Raw genomic sequence first — 22,328 nt, 5'->3', positions numbered from 1 at the left:
GGCTGGGAACCATTTGGCACGCATTGTGAGCGGATTTTCACTGCGAAAATTGTATATTGCAACGAGAACAAGCAAGCAGCAACAACAACAGCAGCAGCAACAACAAAAGTGAGCGGTCGAAAATGTTAGCCAGCCTGTTGTCAATTTAACAATTTATCAATTGCATAAAATAATAGGCCTAGTCGCTGTGTCCACTCAAGGCCACGCATGTGTGCATACAATATGCAGATTAATCACGATGCAGCCAATAACAGCAACACCAGCAACAACAATAACTGGCAATAACAACAATAGCCGTAATAATTGTCAGCAGTGTGTCACGCTAAAAACTAAAAACAATATAAGCACTGCTGTTTTTCAAGATTGCTTTGTATCTTGAAGATAAAATTCTAGCTCTAGTAAGCAGCGCAATATATATAATTTATTTTGAACTGCTTGAATTTTGGTTTTTTCAACAAAAGCTATGATTAATATTTAAATTTTATATTCATGCTGTATCTTGAATTTGTTGTCTGTCTAGTGTTTATACATAAATAATTTTAAATTATTTATTCAGCTACGTGTTGCACTTAACATTGAACTTGTCCTTACATTAACGTACTTTACAGTTTGCTTATTATATCAACAATCAATAAGCTCCAGAAACTTCCGTTTGCGTTTTTCTCTAGAAAACATTTTTGTTAAATAGTTTTAATTTTATTAGCTTAACAATTTAATTAAAACTGTTGTCTTAATTACTTAATTACAAACACTAGCTGTGAAAATTCACATTTAAACAGTTAAGCATAATAACTGTATTTAGACATTTAAAATTTATTTAGCATTTAACACCTATTGTGCTTTAAACTCAACTTAAACAATTAAAGTTTTGCATTCATTTAAATGTTGCTTTGCTTTACGCAATTTGTTAACACTTTGATTTGTTTGAGCTGCAAAATAAACGTGCGCCATTTTTTGTTGCTGCCTAACATTTTATAGCCATGTCTTTTAGCTTTTGGCCATAACATTTTACGCATACCACAGACCAACCCACACACACGCCCAAAAGTCTCTTTGACGTTGCAAGTTGCAGTGCGTTCTGGGCACGCACTCCAAAGCCAATGCGGCGCCATTCACAAAATGTACAAAATGTGATTTTAATTGCACAATAGCAACAGCAACAGCAGCAGCAGCAACAACAGCAACAACAGCAGGCCGTGCCCAGTTCCTATAGCTTAACCCAGTTCTGTCGCCAAAAACTCAACTGGGTAATATATGTTTTACTTGCAGCAATTTTTCCACAGCTATTTTTTGTTTCTTTCTTTTAATTAAAATCATATAAATAATGCCACACGAGCTGCGTGGAGGTCAGCAGCCAACAATTGGAAATGTAGACAACCTGTTTGCCCCAGACATGCGCGTCGGCGCTTCCTCAACTCAAATACAAATACAAATACAGATACAAATACAGGCTTGCCTTGAGGACGGCAGCTTCATTAATGAAGTGCAGCAAGCAGGGCTCGTTGCCACGCCAGGGCAGGCACTTGCAGCTTGCAACCGGTTCGCGTGCACCATCAGTTTAGTCGCGGCATGTTAAACGCAGGTGGTGGTGGCGTTGATTGCCACTTAAAGCTTGCAACAGGCTCTCCAAAAGGGTCGCACTCAATCCCAAGGTTGCCTTGCCCTTGGTCGTCCGTCGCTCCCAACCTGTTTCGCAAAAGGTTCTGGGCTTATGCAATATGCGGCTTGACCTAATTTTCGCTGCTGTCAGTTTATAACAAATTATATATCTCTATATCTCATAAGCTGTCGCAATTGTTGCTAAACTATGCCTGATCACGCGAATTGCGAGCTTTTGCGCATTAAGCCACGTCTGTCCGTTAATAACAATGTTTTTGATCAACAGCAGCATTGAACTTCAAGCATTACGCCAATCTGATGTGATTTAGTTTGATTCAAAGCAATTTCATTTAAAAGATTTAGCTGCAATTAGTGTAAAGAGCTTAAAGAGGCAGTCGCTTGGCAATGTGAAATTGTTTAAAAATTGTCAAGATATTTTTATTATAAATTCAGCAGTCAGTATAAGTTTTTATTACTTTATAGGCAAATTAAACCAGCACGTGTGACAGCTTCAACTGCCACCTACACTTAACTCTAGAGTGAATGTTTGCCAAAATAAAAAATCTGTATTTTATCTAAAACGTTGTGCGTGCCAAATGTAAACAGAAGGACAAACAAGCTTAACAATTAGAGTGTACAAATATAAATTAAAAAAAAAAGCAAACATCAGCAAACAACAAATAAAGTAATAATAATTATAATGCTCAGGTTTTTGTAGCTGATCATAAGCAGAGCGCCTGCACGACCCTGAACGCATTCAGTTGGCGTTCAAAAGCGCGTAGGCATATATAGCTATAGCTACATATATATATACATATGTATGTGTGTGTGCTGACACAGCACAAGATTTCTTTTATATGCTGTCTAAGTAGCTGCGACCTGCCTCAATATATCCATCTATGTATAACTTTGGCTAAAACACTTCCTAGTAACATTTGTATTGTTCCCAGAGCTGTACTTGCTTGATTGACACGCCCATTTTCAATGCTTTTTGGAGGCTACAAAAATAATTTTTTGGCAAATGATTTATTTGTTTTGTTTGTTTCATTTGTATGTCAGTGTGTGTGTCTCTCTTGTAGCAAGGTCGGCCTGCGGTCCATTGTGCTTATTGTTGCTTAAAAAAATCATAATTTACTTGTACGTCAAATCAAATTGTTGCTAAGACTGTCGTCAATTGGCCATTAATGGGAAAAAAAAATCAGTTGACCTTAAAGCATTTGCAAAAAACAGTTATTAAGTATACGCAGTGCTGTCTAATTGGATTGCCAAGCAACTGACAGTTGGTTTGCTATCAGCAGTTAAAAACCATAACAATTACAAGTGCCACATACGCTAAAGGGATTAGCCGCAAGCAAAATGCATAACAAAAATTACGTATACGTATAAGAGAGAAAGAATGTGTGATGCAAGCGTCAAATGCAATAGCGGCAACAATTTGCGCTTGAACTTGCACTTGACACGGCATAGTTTATATAAATATATTATGTTTAATTTGTAGAGCATAAAATTCACTTTCAGATGTTCGCTTAAGCTAATACAGCAACCAATTAGTCAAGTTAGTTGATACTGCAACCTAAAGCAGAACAATTTTAATGCGAGTCATTGCTTAGTTTAATAATTGAATTTAAATAGTATAATAAATTAAGTGTAACATGTTGTTAAGCTGAACTTGAAGTTATTTTTAACTAATTGCAACAATCAGCAATTAGCTATTAATTTAACGCTAGACGGGAACATTTATTGTAACCCTCAAACAATTGTCATTTGTTTGCCTTTTGAGTGCTGCTGCTTCCTGCTTCCCCATTAGAAAAGTGCAATCATTGTTGTAAATAACAGATATTTGTTTAGTTTGCTGGACTAGTCAATTGCATGCAACAAGGTCGCTGATAAATGCAAACTACACTTGCGCCCAATTTTGAGAGCGCGCATAAATCGGAAGCAGCGCTGCAGCCAGAACAAATTTATAAAAAAAAGATTAACAAAAATTAAATTAAGCAGTTGACTTGCCAAATGCATGCAGCTTAGCTTGGCTGTTGTTGTTGTCAACGCAACAAGTTTGCTGCTGCTGCTGTTGCTGCTGTTGCTGCTGTCGGCGTCGCATTCAACGCAGTCATGTCTCTCGCCTGTTGCGCTTGCTCTTGCTCTTGCTCGTGCTCTCCCGCTTGTTGTTGTTGTTGCTGTTGTTGCTATTATCGGCTGTTTCGTGCGTACTTGGAGCGCTCAATAACGCTCACAGCTGCCGGCGGCAGCAGCGGCGGCGTGCAAAAAACAAAAAAAAAAGGCGACGAAAAAAAAATAAAACGAAAGCAGCGGGTATTTAACCGAACTCAAATCAATTTGCAATTTCAGTCTATCTCCGCGTTGCAGCGTTGCATGAACGTTAACGGTAGAAAACAAGCAGTGAGCAAACAATTCAAATAAATTATAAACAATTCAAATTAAACTGTACGCTTATTTAAACGGAAATAATTTAAGCACGGGCAACAAACTTTTTATTGAAATTGAATGTGAATTTGAATTTAAGTTTAGCAATAAACCAAATGCGCAAGTAATTGTAAATTAAACAACAACAGCAACAACAACAACAGCAACAAATTGGTGTCGATGTCAAGCGCGGCCTAGAAAACTAAACTCAACAATACAAAGCACGTTTTGCTTGCAGGCTGCAATATTACGCAAAGCTAAAAAACAAAAGTAAATTTAAAAAAAAACTAAAATAAAAGCGTTCAATGAACGCGCTTAGTTGGCCACAGTGACTGCCAAATGTAAGCGCACCAGCTGAACTTGAAAGTGAAAGTGAAATTGCATAAAAACCAAAGCGCAAATTTGTTCACAACAGCAACACAAACTACAAATAAAAAATACACAAAATGAGCGCCGACGAGCAGCAGCAGCAGCAGCTAACGCGCAGCTTTGAGGTGAAGGCGCCACTAGGACACACGTTCGTAGTGAGTCCTGTGCTGACGGCAGTGCCAGTGCCAAAGACGGAGCAGCAGCAGCAACAGTTGCTGCTGGATTTGGATGAGCCCAGCTGCAGCAGCAGTTGCTCCTCTAGCTCGCAAGCGGTGGTGCCGCTGTCATCATCGCTGCCCTCCAAGCTGCTGCGTTTGCATGCCAAGCGTTCGGCGCAGGCGCTGCTGCAGCAAACTGCATCACTGGACTCTCAAATTGGCTCCAGCTTGAGCTCTGAGCCCATGTCACCCACTGCGCCAGCTGCTGAAGACGTCGGCATGGGCTCATCCATCGGCGACTCTGAGGAATCCGAGGAGGATGATGAGCTCAAGCCACTGGCGGTGGACAATCATATCAAGTGCGAGCAGCCGGCAGAGCCAGTGCCGCTGAGTGAGGCCAATTTGGAAAAGTTTCGCAAGCATCAGCTGGACAACATCTATTTGCATCCGAACTTTAGCCTGGATGCTTCACCACCGCCCGCAGTGGCGCCTGCCAACTCGCCCGTGTTGGAAGCGCGACGTGTGCATCGCAGTTTTCTCACACTCAAGAAGCCGCAAGAGGAGGCGTCGCCAGCTGTGGCCGCCTCGCCGCCGCCTGTTAACGAAATCGACAATCTGGATGCCAGTCTAGTGCCCAGCGAGGAGCTGGCTGCCGAAATAGCCGAAGCCGTGGAGTATTACTTCAGCAACGAGTCCATACTCAAGGACGCCTTTCTGCTGAAGCATGTGCGGCGCAACAAGGAGGGCTATGTGAGTCTCAAGCTGGTGAGCAGCTTCAAGCGCGTGCGCCAGTTGACGCGCGAGTGGCGCGTCGTGGGCGACGCAGTGCGTCGCAAGTCGCAGCGCATACAGCTGAACGACACGGGCACCAAAGTGCGTCGTCTGGATGCGCTGCCCAGCTTTGATGAGACGATGCCATCGCGCACTATAGTGGCCTGTGATCTGCCGCTGGAGAAGCTCACCATAGAAAAGGTGTCGGATTTGTTTTCACCCTGCGGTGAAATTGCTTTGATACGCCTGCTCAAGCCGGGCATGGCCATACCCGTGGATGTGCGCCAGTTCATGAACAAGTATCCGGAGCTGCAGCATAAGGAGTGCGCGCTCGTGGAGTATCTGGAGTCCAGTGCAGCGCGCCAAGCGCGCCACTTGCCGGGCAATCTGCAGGTCTACGAAATGGTCGCGCCCAAGAAGAAAACAGGCAAGAAGGCGCCGCTGATACAGCTGCAAGCGCCTGTGGCACGCATGGTGGAGAACTATAGACACTACAACGAGCTGCAGGTGGAGCGCACACGCGGTGGCAGCTTCTCGGGTCTGGGCTCCAATCAGGAGGATGCGCGCTACAAACTCAAGCGCAACAATTCCGACTTTCAGCCCAACTACTATCAACATCAGCAGCCGCAGCCGCAGCAGCTGCAACCGCAGCAGGGATACATGCCACATGCAAATTTCTTTAGCTTTGCGCCCAGACGCTACAGCAACTCGTCCACCATTTCAGCCAGCACGCCGCCTGCTTTGGTTGATGTTGTGCCCGCGCCCAGCAGCGTGCAGCGTCGTCTGTCCAACTGCTCGGAGCAAAGCTTTGTGCCCAGTCAGGATTGCAATGACAGCTGCGCCTGCTCGCGTCGCGTCTCGGACTTTAGCCAGCAGTCGGAGCAGGCCTATCGCAAGTGCTCCATAGGCTCCAATGGCAGCGCAGGCGCTGGCGAGCGTCGCTTCTCCAACGGCTCGCTGCAGTTCGAGCGCACCTTCTCCAATGCCAGCGATGGCAATGGCAATGGCTTCTATCGTCGTGGCTCCAATGACTTTAGCAACGAGCGCGAGCATGTGCAGCCTACAGTGGAGCAGCTGGTGGGCGGCGGCGGCGGTGGCTATCAGGTCTGGCCACGTCGCTACTCCAACAGCTTCCAGCAGCAGCAGCAGCAGCAGCAAACGCAGCAGCAACAGCTGAGCAGCAAGCTGGCCGCCTATGATAATGCGCAGTATATTGGCGGACGTCGCATCTCCACAGACTCGGGCTACGATCGTCGCTACTCCTTTGGCTCCGAGGGCTTTGATGGCTCGCCACGCTCACGCACTGGCAGCTTCCTGAGCAACTACGATGGGCAGCCACGTTCGCGCACTGGCAGCTTCTTGGACGGCTCGCCACGTTCGCGCTCCGGCAGCTTTGCCCAGCGTGCAGCGGAGAGTCTCGTGCGCACGCCCATTGGACCCGACGGCAGCAAAGGCTTTGGCCAGCGTGCACGCAAATTCGGTCACACTGTATCGCCAGTCAATTGATTTCAGCACACTGTGCGCCAGTTTCAGTTTCAACACTGCCTTAATCCTCTAAGCTCTAAGCGTTTTTTCTAGTTCTAAGCGCCACTTGGCCCACTGTGCAGCTACAGTAAACGCTCGCTACACATAAGTATGCAAATTTTAACTATATATTTGTTATTTAAAATAATTGCAGGCATACAAGCTGTATATAATTTTATTTTATTTTTTCAGCCTATATATTTTTTTATATTTTTTAAGCTTTATATAAACTGTGACATAGCTATGTCTGTTGTTACTATCGATAAACTAGTTGAAGCATTATGGCTGCCATAGATAGTTGGCCATAGTCGATTGTAAGTCAAAACTTAATTAGATACTCAGGTCTATAGCTTAACAATTGTTGAAAACAATGCCACACATTTGCTTAACTTTTAAACATTTTCCTTTTGTTATTATTCAAAACTACATAATTAGTTAGCTTAATTTTAGACCTAAGCAAAGAATAAAAATATTTTTCATTTTTAGCTTTTAAACATTGCATGTGAAATTAAGGTGCCAATAAAAATTGTTACAAAATTATTTGTTTTAGCCAACTAAGCCTATTATACAAACAAATGTAAAACTATTGTAAAAATTATATTTTTCAAGTAAAAAAACACAAAAAAAAAAAAACAACAAGCGGCTGAACTTGAAAACAGTTTTTTATAAAATTGCGCAAAATTTGCGTAGTGCACACTTGAGAACCACCCGAAATAAAAAAAAAAGTTTAACTAGGCCACAGCTACGAGTACCGCAGAGCTCATGTGAAAGTCAACAATTTGAAAATTGTATTCAATGATTCAGTTGAAATCATTTTTGTGAAGTTGTGATACACGATCGATCGCATGACGCATGCAACAAGCCATATATAATCCAAGTCAAAGTCGAGAGCAAAGCGGCGCACACAGACAGGCACGCACAAGTGTGTGTAAGTGTGAGTACTCAGTACTCGTTATTGTTCATAAAGCGGCCGTTAGCACTGTTGGCAGTTATTGGTATTTGACTGTGGTTGATTATTTTCTCGTGCTACCCTGTAAAAATTGTAGTTAGGGAGGGTATGCTGAACTCAAAAGTCAGCATGCCTGCATATAATATTAATAAATATTAACAAAAGAACATTCTGTTATGTATTGAGCTGAGTCTGGTCTAGACCAGACCTTGAGTACTTAATTCATAGCTTGCTTTCCACTTTTGTACCAACTTTGCTACAGGGTATGTACAAGTCTTTGCTGCATTAATTTTAATTTAAAAAAATTTACATTGCAGCTGAAGTACGCACACTCGTAACTTAATCGTTATATGTGCAAACTTTTTGTTTTATTTTTTAATCTTTTTTCGGTAATTTTTTTTTTACTTTGTCTCCTCTTTGCGTTTCCAAGGTATTCGCATGTTTCAACTTTGTTGTATTGCTTTTTTTGTATTAAAAATATTTCAATAATCTTTTTTTTTTTTTGCACACGCATTGCGCCGCCCACAACACAAGCCACAAAAAATATGAAAACCTCAGCGTAGAGTTAAAAACTTGTTTAGAGAGTTGCGTTTTATAGAGCGAATATGCGCTGAACTAATTGTCGCGCTTGGCTTAATGCGTGGGTCTGGCCACTGAGGCTGGAAGCTGTGGTTAAAGCTGGAAGCTGTGCGTGCCGCTTGCATAACGTCTAAAGTGGACTAATCTTTGGCTAAGCAAAGCTGTAATTTTTTACTGACTTTTATTTTTTTATTTTTGGTGCCGCTGCTTGAGGCAGGCACGCGTGCAAATTGAGATTAAAGATATATATGTGTGTGTGTGTGCGTGTCAACTTCCTGCTAAGGTAGATATTGCAGCTACAGTAAAGACAGCTTTGTGTGCTACAGTTGATTAAATCGTTAATCTGTTTCTTTATATGACAGTCTTAATACATTTTCTTCTTTGCTGTGCCCACTGTACTTTCTGCTATAATTAGCTCGACTGCTGCTAATTTGCAAAACAGGAATGCCAAAAAGGAAAGCAAATCTCTGCTTAAAAGTTCAGCGCAGCGCTCGTTAAATGTGCGCAAAGTTCACGACTTTATATTTATAAATGAGCAATGAGAACATCAGCACATATGCTTAAGTTGAAGTTGAAGTTTAAGACTAAAGCAGCTTCACTTTTAGCTCGAATGACATAACCGTAGTCGTGTGTGCATTGAACTCAACGGACAACGAGCAGCTGGCAAGTGCAACTGGCGCTTGACCTTGACATGCGTGGCTGCATTTGGCATGCAGCGTTATCCTTGGCGCGTCTATAAATGTCTCAATGTCTCTCAATGCTGCGTGCCGTGTGGCAAGTGTGCGATGCCGCGCTGCCTTGGGGCTCAAACAAGTGTGAATGCAATGCTTAGGCCTGCCTGCCTGCCTGCTCTCGACTGTTTTAGAATGTGCGAATGCTCACGCGGCGTATGCGTAATGTTGTATACGCCGCATTCACTTCCGGCAGGCGGACAGGCTTTTGTGTTTTTGAGGCACAATCATAAAAATGCGAGCTGCTAATTTTAATTAGCAAGTGCTGTGGGCTTGTTTAATAAATTATAATTGTAAGTGCATTTGTAACCCCACACACAATAAAAGGCATGCAAAACATAAAGAGCTAAAGAAATGGAAAGTTTTTTGCACCATTTCTGAAAATACTTGTCATAATAACATAAAGTTTCGCAATTTATACTTTGTACATGCTTAAAAGAATTATAAATATATGCGTATACTTAATAATTGATTATGTAATTATATTCTAGTTCAAGAGTACCCCTATGTATATAAGAATCTTTTATCTGCAGTTTGCTTAATGTCATATAGCTAAAAGATAATGCATAACTTAAAGCAGATACAAAATTTACATGCTGCAAACAATTTGTAAGCAGCAGAAGTGTTGCCTACTTTTAAGCTGCAACAAATAAATCTAATTTGTTTGGCTCTGAAGCAGCATCAACAATAAAAAGTAAATAATTCGCTAAGCACAATAAATAATTATGTATTGATGCAGCGTATACTTTATATATTTTATATGTAATATATTGTGTTGACTCTGATGAATTCAATATACACATAAATAATATATTTAACCAAGTTGGCTATCGCATAACAATCAATTTTTTTTTTTTGTTAGCCATGTGTGAATGCTATTGCACACGTTATTGCTGCCTCAAGCTGCGTCACAAGTGTCTCTTCTTTGGCTACTTCAATTTCACTCTTAGCCTTTTGCTGCTGTCTTACTTTGTCATTGTTTGGCGTAAGTATAGCTTATAAGAAGATGCCTAAGCTAACAGGAACAACTTGCAGAGACGCCATTGGAGCGACGCATGTTCTTCTGGATCGCTTTCACTTACACCTTCGACTTTCGTGATGCTTTACTAATTGTGTTGATCATATTGGATGTTGTGTATTTAGCCTCCGGTGTGCTGCTTATTGTCGGCGTTTATATGGTGCGTATATTAATATATAAAGCTCAACTGATTTTATATATTTTTAGGATAAGAAGCTTATCATATTACTGGGCATTATACTATGCAATCCTTTTGCCGTAGTCTTTTTGCCATCAATAACTGTATCACCAGAATTCTCGATCATCTTTACAGCCTTGCACATTTTGTTTTTAAACGCTTCCGTACGCTATTATCAAGCAATTCGCAAACAAACTGCACCATTTGAATTGTGCTAGACTTCATTAGGCAATAAAATGAATTAGTTTTACCTAACAGCAACTGCTGTTTGAGCTTAGCTGCTGCGTTTTCTGTCGACTTTCTTCTTTGACGTTCTGCGTAAAAACTCATTCAATAGAGTTGTAAGGCATCTGCTGCCAGGATGCGACACACTGACGACAATGCGGAATGCACTGAGTTCAGTTTAGCTGCCCTAGACATGCTCCTAGACTGCGCTGGCGCCTGGAGGCGTGCGCTAATTGCGCCTAAACGGCGACAATGGGCGCCAGCACAAAACAGGAAGTGAGCATGAGGAATCGCTTTGTAGTTTTTATAAGAATCTCATTTAGTTGCCACATCATAGCTAATAATAAAAGCTAATTAAGCATTGCTTTGACAACACCTGTACAATGGGAATGGGGGAGCAACGCCCCCGCGGCAGTGCAACATGCAACACTTTCAACAATAAATTGCCGCTAAGTGTCACTAATAAATGTTGGCTAGATTTTCCAGCATGAGCCTCTAATTAATTTATGATTTTCCTCACCGCATTAATCTCACTCAAATGCCTGCGCTGGAGCAGCAGAGGCTGTGCCGTGGGGCGCCATGCTGCCAAATAGACTTGTTTGCCCAACAAACACAACACACACACGCACACACACACAAATGTCAAGCAGATGCTGTTGGGGCACGCCGGCAACATGTTGCTGCTGCTGACAGCTGACCCTGCAGTACGTCTGACAACTGACAATTCGAACTAGCTTAAGCGCTAGCATTTGACACTACAGGGTGCTTGACTTATAATTATATAATGCATCAAAGACATCAAAATCAAATCCAAGTGTAGCTGTGGCTTAAGTGCGATTTGTGTTGCGGCAACGTGTGGCAAACATTTTCTATGCGAAATTAATGCAAACATATGCTCATCAGTCTATGCCATAAATCTGCCACACTCTCTGTGCCTGTAATCAGTTGCAATTAGCGCGTAAAACTTTTTGATACTCACGCCAATTAGCAGTAGTCCAACCCCTGCCACACGAAGATGCAACCAAAAGCTAGTTGCGGCCGCCACCAGGCAAAGGGTTGAAAACAATTTGACGCTGCAGCTCATTAAAATGCCGCAGCGCGCAGTTGCAGCGATGCGTTGAGGTGGCAACACTTGCCAATGCCACATGAGGCGTAGACGCTTCCAGTCAAAGACTTGCTTGTCAACTGTCGTCCACTGAGCAATTACCACGAAATTAATTGCCCAGCAACTGACAGTTGCGCATTGTCAGCTAATTTTCCTACAATTGCCAACGTGCAACATGCAGCTTGCCACATTAATTGCCGCCTTCAGCACGTGTTTGTTGCAAATTGATTGCTCAACTCAAAGCACTGCAATTGATTCTAAAAGCAACTTGATAAATTTCAATTTTTAAGCCCCACTGCACTTTGGCATACACTTTACTTAACCAACTTGCGCTTCCTCTCTGCTCTGGCTTTGCTGCTTTTATGATTTAAACTGCATGTTTTGTAAATATCTAATTTGATAATTGGTTGTAATTTATGAGCACTGTCTGCTTGTACAAAACATGAGCATAAATGACGCCTTTCCCAGAAAAAACTGGAACTGCTGCTGCCGTAGAACGCATTAAATTAATACACAGCTCGCTTTAGTGCGTGCATTCGTTTTTTAATTATTATTTATATCTTGTCAGCTCGCGAAGGCGTGGAGTTATGAGCACACATACACATGCAAAGACATCACAGAGGGAACGGGAGGCTGTCTTGAGGGAGTTTTCATGAATGGAAATTAAATGCAGATTTCGCTTAATGAGCTAACCACACTGCAATCGGAGACAAGAGAGGTGCGTACTGATTTCATTTTTTAAGTTTATTACTTACCTAGCAGCTGAGGGAAGAGGTTTCGACAAAGCTGTGAAAAATCAAAAATTTATTTTGTATAACTTTAGGTGTCAGTTGATAGAACAAACTTTAAACAATGAATAATGATTTAATGATGCTTGATTTTTGAGCAAGTTTTGACTAATGATGTGTAGGATTAAGAGAACATTTTTGGAATTGTAAACTTTCAAAGCCTAAAACATTGCCAAAGAGTCGTACGAAGGATTGAAGACTTCTATTGATTTTTACTGCATTCAAATCTGAAGAACAGAACAGTTAAATATTCATTTAAGTTAATAATAATTTAATAATTGATTCTAATATAGGATAACTTTTAAAAACTGTAAAATTTGTATAGAATTCTATATAATAACACTAAGCTTACATACATATTGTATGCTTAGTGATAATAGTTTACTATAGTTTACTATAGCACATAAGTTAGTCTAAGTATTGTAAACTACTCTAACTTCAAATAATTATAATAAAATTAGAAATTAATTTTCATTGAGAAGAAATCTGCATTTAGCATTGTAACTACATTTATTAATATTTTGAATCTACTTACAGCTCATCGATACAATAGAAATTCAAAGTGTCATAGGAAAAATTGTCAGCCACTTGAGAAGATAACAAAGAGTTCTGCCAGATATTTGTGATCTCAAATTGCAGCTCTATTAGCTGCCAGCACAAATTGGCGTCAAGGCAAACAAACAGCCCAACAAATTAATCATGCTAAAGTTTCTACCCCAGAACGAGTTCAATGCACGCCCAGCGAAGACGCAAGGGACACAGGCCTTCACCTTTCGGACGTAATCGGAAACCCGTACTACATGCTCAATGGCGTGGGAGTGTCATTGGATTGAGTTTGCGGTTCCTATTAGAGCCAGTAATGCATCATTAGCTCAGAGCGACAAAAAAAGGGACGATCAATGTTAACAAAAAACAGAAAACTCCACGCGACTTCGACTTGAGCGTGTGTGTGTGTGTGTGTGTGTGTGAGTACGCCGTGATTTATGTTGCGTGCGCCTGACAAACACTTGAGAAGTGATGATTTATAATGAAGCTGGCTGCATTCGTATTAATTAAACTCTGACGCGTTTGCGCTTCATTTAGCGTTAAACAGCGATCGAGGCTCGCTTGAGAGGAGGAGCAAGTCTTTGGGTAAGTTGGTCACTGATACACTTGGCTTGGACTCTGATGTGTTAATTGGTAATTGAGCTAGGCAACAAAGAAAGAAAGTAATGTCAGTTGAAAATAAAGATATTTTACTAAAAATTTAACTTATGTTAAGCTTATTTCAATGCCTCCTTGGCTATAGCTCTTGAACAACCCCGCGTATTAATAAAACAATATATTTTCGAATTTAGCGAACCCTCTGATTTTCTTCAGTGTGTGCGTGCTTGGCAGCGGGAATTTAAAATATGGCAAGCAATAGTCGAATATGAATTAAGCGCAATTATGAAAATTAAGTTGTCATTTTGATTTGAATGTTGCGGCATGCGGCATGCAGCAGTTCGTGGCATGCACGGGAGGAGATTCATAAGCAGCTACTCATTAAATTAAATCAAACTGACAGCTCGGCCTGGCTAAATAGATGGGCCTACGACACGGCCCAAGCCCCGCATGCGCCCTCGACACCGTGTCTGGCCGACTAATTAACGTGCTCTCACATATTTTGCTTAAATTGTGCATGAATAATGAAGACATTAACGCGCCACGTCTGCCACAGCCAAGCAGGCACCCTGTATCGAGTAGAATTGGCTCTTATCCAATTGAAAACTATTGCAGCTCTCTCTTTCACTTGCACACTTGCTATCCCTGTTGGCAATCTTATAGCACTGAGTTATGTCTTAATAATTCGAAATTAATGAACACTTTACAGCTTATACGAATTTTGGCCAGCCATAGGAATTGTCTAAAATTCTTTATGATATTGCCAAAATGGCAGCTAATAAATTGCAAGTCAAACACAAATAATGGGCAAATAGATGTCAAGCACTAAAGGTGAAAGTTATTACTAATAAAGACATTTTCAGAACATTTTTATAGACTAAACTTATATAGACAAAACGATGTCTAATGCTCAAAAAATGTTAAAATAAACCATTAATATGTTTTGTAAAAGATTATACATAGTAGAATCTATTATTATTAATTTAAATCAGATTATATCAAGATCTGCAACTTCAAAATCAACGCAAACTTATTAAATAGAAAGGCAAATATTTCTTTCACTTACTTTGTTGCCATTTTTAAAATTGTTGCTGCTTATTTTGTACACAATATTTTAATTTAATACTGCAATACACAAATTTATCTTTGATCTATTAATTACGCTAATTATTTCTATTTATTTTGACTTACGAGCATGTGAAATAAATATTTAATATGCCAACAAAATATTAAACAGCGCTGCTTGTAGATAATTAGCAACAAATTATGGCTTTTAATCACAGCGTCGAAACATAAAACAAAAATAATTCGAATATTACATATATTATAAACATAAATAAGAGGAAGATGAACACGCCCACCAATACGGGCAAAGAGGCTGCGACAATTTCACACATGTTTTAAAAATAAACACATGTGTTTAGAGCAATCGTTTCTTTTCCGCGCACGGCCGTAGGACAGATCGTTGGAAAGAGCACGCTATATATATAGAGAACAGACCACGCCCACAACAGATCTGTGTGCTGTTGCTCACGCAGGATTCGAGGCGCACTCGAAATTCAAATTAGTTTTTCACAGCAACTCGTCGCGACGCGTTGTTGTCTCCGGTAGCAATCTACGAAATCCGTAATCTTTAAGCGTACACGTTAAAATGAATGCCCAATCGATGGTGCGTCGGCAGCCGCATAGTTTCTCTATCGAACAAATATTGGCCAAGCCCAATACCTTCGTTGAACAATCCGCCGGCTATGAAGTGTTACCCGAAAGCCAAACGCACAATGAAAATGGGCGTGGCAGTTGTGATCTATCGCGTGTCTCCAGTCCAGCTACATCGAGCTGCCTGGACGATGGCTTGGAGGATTCAAAAAGCGATATAGACTTGGCGTCGGATGATGGCAGTGGTGCGTAGAAGATAACAAATTGGATAAGAAGGTTTTTATTATTAAGGAAAGGGGATTCTAGAGCTTTGCTAAAAATCATTTGTGTCTGAGAAAAATTGATTATATGCGTTGTTTATATAAATCATATATAAGATGTTTTAAAAATTTGATTTGTTATCATCCTACATATTGCAGACATTTTCCTTTACCGCATTAGAAGTTAATACTCAAAATCTTATATTCAGGACTTGAGGAATATATGCTGTAATTAAGTATACGCCTCATGCTCGCAACGTTTTAATTAAGGCATTAAATATAGCTTTCCAAAAACTACAAACAATTTTAAAAAAATCCATAGATTTTTAAATAATTTATATAGTTGCTTATTCAAATGCTTTTGCTTAAACTACTCTAAGCATTTAATAGTTTTGTATATCTTGCTGTCAGTAAAATTCTATTAAAAATATCTATTCATAGTTAGCTTTAAAAATGGCGAGACTTATGATAAATGAAGCCCATAGAACATATAAATATGCATAATAGAAACACAAGCAAAAGACCTCATGCCCAATGGCTGAGTGATCTCATCTGTCAGTTGAGCGATACACAAGAAATTAGCTTTAACGGGCGTCACCAAATGCGCTGCCTGCTAATGATGCAAAGATGTCAAAGCGAATGGCGAAGGAGCTTTGGTTGGGGGGTAGTCTTGAATTTATACGACAATTTGTTTTCGGTCAAGCCAGCGAAATGTATGTTGGCCAAATGGCCAATTAGACTGCATTGACCGCAGCCAAATTAAATTGACAGCGCATGCAATGTATACAGGGTGTCGTGAACTCTAGGCTAATTAAGATAGATGTGCAACTATTTGGCAGCAGATGCCTCAAAGTCGCTAGCAATTAATGTTAACAAGTAAGCTTTAAATTGCAGCGCATGACGATCGCAAAAAGCGACCACGCACGGCTTTCTCGGCGGCACAGATTAAGGCGCTGGAAACGGAGTTTGAGCGTGGCAAGTATCTGTCCGTAGCCAAGCGCACAGCTTTGGCCAAGCAGCTGCAACTAACAGAAACTCAGGTAGAGTTAGCTCAATTATAGATTGTCCTTTATTAACAGCATTAACTTTGATAGATTAAAATCTGGTTTCAAAATCGTCGCACTAAATGGAAACGCAAATACACGTCGGATGTGGAAACGCTAGCCTCGCATTATTACTCCCAAATGGGCATGGGCGGCATGGCGCGTCCCATGGTAGTGGGTGATCGTCTATGGTTATTTAGTCAAACACCTGCTGGACCTACGCCTATACAATCTATTATGCTTAATGGCGGCGCTGCTGCTGCGCAGCCACTGCGTCCTTATGGCGTTATGGAGAGCGCACGCAACGCCATTTTGGCACGTGGACAGCCCTTAAACTATGCGCTGCCTTTCGGGCTGCCCAAAGCAACGCCAACGTCGACTGCAACAGCAACTGCACTTAATTATGCACCGCGCTGCAAATCCTACGCCGACTTCGCTGCCGTAAACAATGAAGCCTATCTGCAGCTAAAGTATGCAGCGCTGCCGCCAGAGGCAGAGACCAGCAGCAGCAGCAATGGCCTAGCAGAATTGGAGCGCGTTTTTGGCGATGCTAACGCCAACTTTCTAATGCACAAAGCAGAAACGCATAATAATAACGGCATTAACTGCAGCTATGGTCATGAAGCTTTGGCGCAGGCGCAACGCAGTCGACGCGTCACGCGCTCAGAGAGCGAAAGCAGCGACATTGACTGCGAACAACTGGATGAGGATGAAACGGCATTGAAATAAAACTAAGCTTAGTTAATGTATGTAGTTAATGTGTTTTTTTTTATTATTTATATGCCACACACAAAAAATATGCACATATAAATTAGTCATGTATGAGTAATTTATAGCCTATGTATGTTGCTCTTTTTAAATAGCTTTAGATGTATTGACAGTGGCACACATGTGAACTACACTGGCCGACAGAAATGCTTAGTTAGTAATTAACTAATGTTTAGGTTTATATTAATGCTATGCTATGTTACATTGTGGGTTCAATTATTGGCTCAATTTACTTGGAGTTACGAATTACATTTAATTTAAACATAAATCAAAATCACAAATGAGAGAGATTGTGTGTGTGTATGTGTGAGAGTATGCGCTTGAAACGCATTGGAGCTGGCAGATAGGGTTCGCGTCTAAGCTCGCCTTAACTGCTGTGGTCGGTGTCTAAGCTAAATTTGAACTATTTACACATTTTTCTAATACTTTCAACATTATTCGTATTGCTTTAGTTACAAAGTGCATGCCCTAGCATACGCTGGCATCTCTGACTATAACACAAACATAGACTCTTGCAGAAATACAAAAAAATAAACAAAGAATTGAGGAAATAGTACTAAAGCTAGTTTTTGGTATTGCAAACAGTTTTCAACCAACATCTTTTGATTCGTTGCGTTGCGCATGGCGCTGCCTCAAGCTTAATCTGGCATTCAAAACAAAATCTCCATGCGGCTGTTAGCTCCAAGAGAGATCATAGCCTTTCCAGTTTGCATTTGGTGCCAGATGCACGCGTCGTTTGTTGTAATAAAACGAGACAATGCCATGGTAAGCGGTCCTCGGCACACCACTCTATAAATTAAATACAATTAGTATATAAAGATATGCATAGCAAGCAGATATTGGACGCACCTTGAAGTCATTCATTAGTCCCAGTAAATGCGAAATGCGTTTGTATTGATCACGCGTATTATATTGAATACGTACTGGACCCTCGATGGCAATCAGATTACGACGTAGCTCGTCGAACGTAACCAGCGGTAGGACATAAATTTGTTTGAGGAACGTGTTGTCATAATTTTCCTGTAAGTAAAGCATGCATACATGTTAGCAGATATAATTATTTGGGAAGCTTACGAATACGCTACCTTTAAAAGATAACTTAAATTGAGCTTGCTGAAGGGCACAAAGTCCTCGCTGAGTTTTATGTGCTTCAAGTACTTGTCAAAGAACAGGCCGCTATAATTAAAAATGTAATATATGTATTAAACAACAATTTTAGAGCATATATTATGCTGCCTACTTTGACACGCCGATTTTGCCAAAGGTGCGCGTGCGTGAGATTTCCGGGCGTATGCAAACGCGATCCTTGCGCTGCTCCGGATGACGTATCCAATCGTCCCAAAAGCTACAATTTAAAGTATGCTTTAATAATGAATTCCATATGGATGCCTTAGCTGCACTTACGATTTGGGCCACTTGACGGAGAGCTCGCTCCAGAGACGACTGGTCAGCATCCATCCAAGACCAGGGAAGAAGTCGGTGCGATAGAGTAGCTCTGGCTTGCCTGTGTCCACAACACTCGCCTTTCCATTGTCATTCCAAGCAGAGACACACCACAAACTATGATCCTGCTGCAGTAGCTTGTGTGTGCCCAGAAAATATTCAAAGAAATCGGGCGCCACATTCAGATCATCCTCTACAATAACCACAAACTCGAAGCCCTTTTGGAAGGTTGTGTTTAACGCCCAGCCGTAATGACGTGAAATTTTGTAATAGCCCTTGAATTTTTTCTCCTTGGGCAGCACCACAATGTCGCTTTGGTCTGGCTGCTCAATGAGCGACACTTGCTTGCCATATGAGAGTATAGCATGCTTGGTGGCCTCATCGCCGCAATCCTAAAAGCAACGGGATAACAGTTTAGATTGAACATTTTTAACTAGATATTGACACTTACCTGTGAGACTATAATGGGAAACTGCTCAACGCTGGGGCGATACTGCACTAAATTATCCAGGCACTTAACGACCGAAACTCTATTGCAGGCAAAGACCAAGATGGGTATAACAGGCTCACCATTTGCCAGATATGTTTGGCTGGGTATTTGCGCCGGCTGCTGCTGCTCCGGCAACTCGTTGGACAACTCGGCAGCTACAATACTTATGCTAGGCGTTGTGCCCACCACGTTGTATTTCATATGAAGGAACTCGATGAGCGTGCGTGCAAGTCGCTGCGACTTGGTTTGTTCCTTGAGCGTTTGTGGTAACAACTGTTGCAGAGTAAGTTGCTTCTGCTGGTGCTCCGTGTCCAACTGAGAAGCATTGGTGCGCATAAGTATATAGTAGGTGATGAAGCTCCACGCTATGAGCAAACTTATCACTAAAAACTGCACTTTGCGCGAACGCATCTTGCTAGAAGGTGGGCAGGCTAAGGGGGGCGTTCTCTCACTCTCTCTCTCTCTCTCTCTCTCTCACTGGCTGTGCACTTAATCTAACATCTGCTTGGAAACTGTTTTTTCTGTGTTTGTCGAAGCGCTAGGTGCGCTCATCTATTGCGAGCTGTTTTAATCGGTGGGTGTGTGGAAGCTTTGTTTGCTAATTGCTGTCGCTGTCGTCGTCGTCGCCAGCAACCAGCAGCGCTTGGAGCGGCTTGTTAATGCAAAGCTTAGAGCGCAACAACATTAGTTTTCGCATTCGCATTTGGTTGCGTGGTTTCACTTATCAATGACATCTTTCGCCACGCACCAGCGATTCCCTTAACTGCACCTCTCTCGGCTCGCAAGTTTTGGCCGTTGACGTGGATATGCGATATTAATACGCCAGCTTGGCAATAATGGTAAAATACGCTCACGTTGTTGTTTATTCGCTATCTCCGTGTAAATTTTGTGTGAAACAAGTGCGAGTGAGAGGTCCGGTCTCTAAATCGTTATCGTTATCCCAGTCGTTATCGTCATCGACAAATTGTAATCGTAACTCAGCCAGGGCTGCCAAATTCATGTCCAACTAATATAAATCAAATCGCAAAAGAGGTTGATACTTTTAGTATTTGTAAAAAAAAAAAGGAACCTCGATGTTTTTCTCGCAATTTTATTTAAAAAAAAGTCACATTTGTCTGGAAAAAGCCTGAATTAGCAGCACTGATTTCAATTAAAATAGGAACGAGCCGGACGCAACACACTGTCATCTCCGCGTTGATAAACATTGAACGCAATTTTTGTTTATTATTCAAAGTTGCATAAAAAACAGCAAACATGGGTAAACGACAGCATCAAAAGGATAAAATGTAAGTATATCAATTCCGCAAAACACTGCTTATTAGTTAGTATTGATAGATTTCATCAACTGACAGGTATCTTACATACACCGAGTGGAGCGAGTTCTACGGCGGAAAAAAAGTGGAATCCTTGGAGAATGAGCACATTAAGTTCAAACGTCTGCCTTTTGAGCACTGCTGCATTACCATGGCGCCTTTCGAGATGCCCTACAGTGATCTGGAGGGCAATGTGTTTGAGTACGAGGCCATTCTCAGGTTTCTAAAAGCTTTTAAAGTGAATCCCATAACAGGAAAGAAAATGGATTCAAAATTATTGATTAAACTGCAGTTTCACAAGAACGCCAACGATGAGTATCACTGTCCCGCGCTGTTTAAGCCATTCAGCAAGAATTCACATATTGTAGCCGTTGGGACTACCGGCAACGTTTACTGCTGGGAGGCCATCGAGCAACTGAACATCAAAACGAAGAACTGGAAAGATCTTATTGACGATACGCCATTTGTACGCAAGGATATTATAACCATACAAGATCCCCAACACTTGGAGAAATATGATATATCCAAGTTCTATCACATCAAAAAGAATCTACGTGTGCGCACAGAGGAAGAAGAGCTGGAGCGCAAAGATCCGCGTGGTCGAATCAAGACTATGAATATGGAGACTAAAGAAACACTCGAGCAGCTGCAGAAGGACTACCAGCCTGCAGAGGAGGCGCCCACCAGTTCAAAGCAGTCAGCTGACAAGTTCAACGCTGCTCACTACTCAACGGGCGCCGTTGCAGCCAGCTTTACCTCCACAGCCATGATGCCTGTATCACAAAGTGAAGCTGCCATTATAGACGAGGATTTGGTCAAGTACGAGCGCGTCAAGAAAAAGGGATACGTGCGACTGAACACCAACTTTGGTCCACTCAATCTGGAGCTCTACTGCGACCAAGTGCCGCGTGCCTGTGACAATTTTATCAAACACTGCGCCGACGGCTACTACAATGGTGTACTCTTCCACCGCTCCATTAGAAATTTTATAGCAAGTATTTGCCAACAGTTTGCTATATCAATGCTAATTCTTTTTCTCTACAGATACAAGGTGGTGATCCAACTGGCACCGGCGCTGGTGGCAAGTCCATTTGGGGCAAGACGTTTGAAGATGAATTCAAGCCAAATTTAACGCACACTGGACGCGGAGTACTCTCCATGGCGAATTCTGGACCCAATACAAATGGATCTCAATTGTAATACCTTATAATACATTTTAATGCTTGGACTAACTTTTTGATTTTTAAGTTTCATCACCTATCGATCCTGCAAGCAGCTTGATGGCAAACATTCCATCTTTGGAAAGCTGGTTGGTGGTCTAGACTCACTGCAAAAAATGGAAAACATTGAGGTGGATAATAAGGACAGACCCATTGAGGACATTATCATCGAAAGCTCCCAGGTGTTTGTAAATCCCTTTGAAGAAGCCGTTGAGCAGTTGGCTAAAGAACGCGCTGAAGAAGCAATCAGTAAGCAGCAGGAGGCCACAAAACTGGAGCAACAAAAACGGGCAAATCAACCGCTTAAAGTATATCGTGATGGTGTAGGGAAATATTTAAAGTTAAATGCACCTCAAAAGACGGAAACGACAACAGCATCTGTCGCCAAAAAGAAAAAACTAGCGGGCGGATTTGGTGATTTTTCTAGCTGGTAATGAACTTGTAATTAAACTGTAAAAAAAATATCTTCATATTGGGAAATGTAAATTATATTCTGTTAAAATTCAAATTTTAGCGCTTTATTTACATACTTTAGGTTCCGCTTGCATAAATAATCGAAAACTGCTCGATAACT

General features: G+C 41.4%; 5 protein-coding genes across 6 annotated transcripts; 4 read left to right on the top strand and 1 right to left on the bottom strand.

Moving 5' to 3' along the window:
* The first annotated feature begins 3,664 nt into the window (after positions 1–3,664).
* On the top strand, positions 3,665–7,373 carry LOC108597539. The gene has a single exon (XM_017984138.1). The coding sequence runs from the start codon at positions 4,470–4,472 to the stop codon at positions 6,825–6,827; it is 2,358 nt and encodes a 785-aa protein (XP_017839627.1). The 5' UTR covers positions 3,665–4,469; the 3' UTR covers positions 6,828–7,373.
* Positions 7,374–8,522: 1,149 nt separating this feature from the next.
* Positions 8,523–10,554, top strand: LOC108595807 (maker125). Its single transcript, XM_017981098.1, has 4 exons — positions 8,523–8,536; positions 9,967–10,089; positions 10,140–10,282; positions 10,330–10,554. The coding sequence occupies exons 2-4, from the start codon at positions 9,969–9,971 to the stop codon at positions 10,516–10,518; spliced, it is 453 nt and encodes a 150-aa protein (XP_017836587.1). The 5' UTR covers positions 8,523–8,536; positions 9,967–9,968; the 3' UTR covers positions 10,519–10,554.
* A 4,642-nt stretch (positions 10,555–15,196) lies between these two features.
* LOC108597288 (homeobox protein B-H2) lies at positions 15,197–17,275 on the top strand. The gene is made up of 3 exons (XM_017983762.1): positions 15,197–15,462; positions 16,372–16,517; positions 16,572–17,275. The coding sequence occupies exons 1-3, from the start codon at positions 15,213–15,215 to the stop codon at positions 17,247–17,249; spliced, it is 1,074 nt and encodes a 357-aa protein (XP_017839251.1). The 5' UTR covers positions 15,197–15,212; the 3' UTR covers positions 17,250–17,275.
* Positions 17,276–17,322: 47 nt separating this feature from the next.
* LOC108597287 (alpha-1,3-mannosyl-glycoprotein 2-beta-N-acetylglucosaminyltransferase) lies at positions 17,323–20,132 on the bottom strand. Its single transcript, XM_017983761.1, has 6 exons — positions 19,183–20,132; positions 18,693–19,123; positions 18,529–18,633; positions 18,374–18,464; positions 18,138–18,308; positions 17,323–18,077 (listed from the first exon to the last, which is right to left on the bottom strand). The coding sequence occupies exons 1-6, from the start codon at positions 19,630–19,632 to the stop codon at positions 17,964–17,966; spliced, it is 1,362 nt and encodes a 453-aa protein (XP_017839250.1). The 5' UTR covers positions 19,633–20,132; the 3' UTR covers positions 17,323–17,963.
* A 7-nt stretch (positions 20,133–20,139) lies between these two features.
* LOC108597286 (RING-type E3 ubiquitin-protein ligase PPIL2) lies at positions 20,140–22,229 on the top strand. Of its 2 annotated transcripts, none has more exons than XM_017983760.2 (4): positions 20,140–20,507; positions 20,574–21,525; positions 21,579–21,730; positions 21,811–21,952. In XM_017983760.2, exons 1-4 carry the CDS (start codon positions 20,476–20,478, stop codon positions 21,854–21,856), a joined length of 1,182 nt encoding a protein of 393 aa, XP_017839249.1. In that variant the 5' UTR covers positions 20,140–20,475; the 3' UTR covers positions 21,857–21,952. The 2 variants fall into 2 exon arrangements, with proteins under 2 accessions (XP_017839249.1, XP_017839248.1); XM_017983759.1 differs by having other exon boundaries at positions 20,147–20,507; positions 21,783–22,229.
* Positions 22,230–22,328: the final 99 nt, after the last annotated feature.

This window comes from Drosophila busckii, chromosome 2R (assembly GCF_011750605.1).
Source record: "Drosophila busckii strain San Diego stock center, stock number 13000-0081.31 chromosome 2R, ASM1175060v1, whole genome shotgun sequence".
Taxonomy (NCBI): domain Eukaryota; kingdom Metazoa; phylum Arthropoda; class Insecta; order Diptera; family Drosophilidae; genus Drosophila; species Drosophila busckii.
The sequence above is the reverse complement of the archived record's forward strand: the minus strand, read 5'-3'. Positions and strand labels throughout refer to the sequence as shown.

What these genes read in the sequence shown, in the direction of transcription:
- LOC108597539 (XM_017984138.1), top strand. Translation starts at nt 4,470, where the DNA reads ATGAGCGCCGACGAGCAGCAGCAGCAGCAGCTAACGCGCAGCTTTGAG.
- LOC108595807 (XM_017981098.1), top strand. Translation starts at nt 9,969, where the DNA reads ATGTGTGAATGCTATTGCACACGTTATTGCTGCCTCAAGCTGCGTCAC. An exon ending in TTACTTTGTCATTGTTTGGC is followed by an intron (nt 10,090 to 10,139) that starts GTAAGTATAGCT and finishes AACAACTTGCAG; the next exon opens with AGACGCCATTGGAGCGACGC. An exon ending in TTATTGTCGGCGTTTATATG is followed by an intron (nt 10,283 to 10,329) that starts GTGCGTATATTA and finishes ATATATTTTTAG; the next exon opens with GATAAGAAGCTTATCATATT.
- LOC108597288 (XM_017983762.1), top strand. Translation starts at nt 15,213, where the DNA reads ATGAATGCCCAATCGATGGTGCGTCGGCAGCCGCATAGTTTCTCTATC. An exon ending in GGCGTCGGATGATGGCAGTG is followed by an intron (nt 15,463 to 16,371) that starts GTGCGTAGAAGA and finishes TTTAAATTGCAG; the next exon opens with CGCATGACGATCGCAAAAAG. An exon ending in TGCAACTAACAGAAACTCAG is followed by an intron (nt 16,518 to 16,571) that starts GTAGAGTTAGCT and finishes TAACTTTGATAG; the next exon opens with ATTAAAATCTGGTTTCAAAA.
- LOC108597287 (XM_017983761.1), bottom strand. Translation starts at nt 19,632, where the DNA reads ATGCGTTCGCGCAAAGTGCAGTTTTTAGTGATAAGTTTGCTCATAGCG. An exon ending in TTCCCATTATAGTCTCACAG is followed by an intron (nt 19,124 to 19,182) that starts GTAAGTGTCAAT and finishes CGTTGCTTTTAG; the next exon opens with GATTGCGGCGATGAGGCCAC. An exon ending in GACTAATGAATGACTTCAAG is followed by an intron (nt 18,078 to 18,137) that starts GTGCGTCCAATA and finishes TTTAATTTATAG; the next exon opens with AGTGGTGTGCCGAGGACCGC.
- LOC108597286 (XM_017983759.1), top strand. Translation starts at nt 20,476, where the DNA reads ATGGGTAAACGACAGCATCAAAAGGATAAAAT. An exon ending in CAGCATCAAAAGGATAAAAT is followed by an intron (nt 20,508 to 20,573) that starts GTAAGTATATCA and finishes ATCAACTGACAG; the next exon opens with GTATCTTACATACACCGAGT. An exon ending in GCTCCATTAGAAATTTTATA is followed by an intron (nt 21,526 to 21,578) that starts GCAAGTATTTGC and finishes TTTTCTCTACAG; the next exon opens with ATACAAGGTGGTGATCCAAC.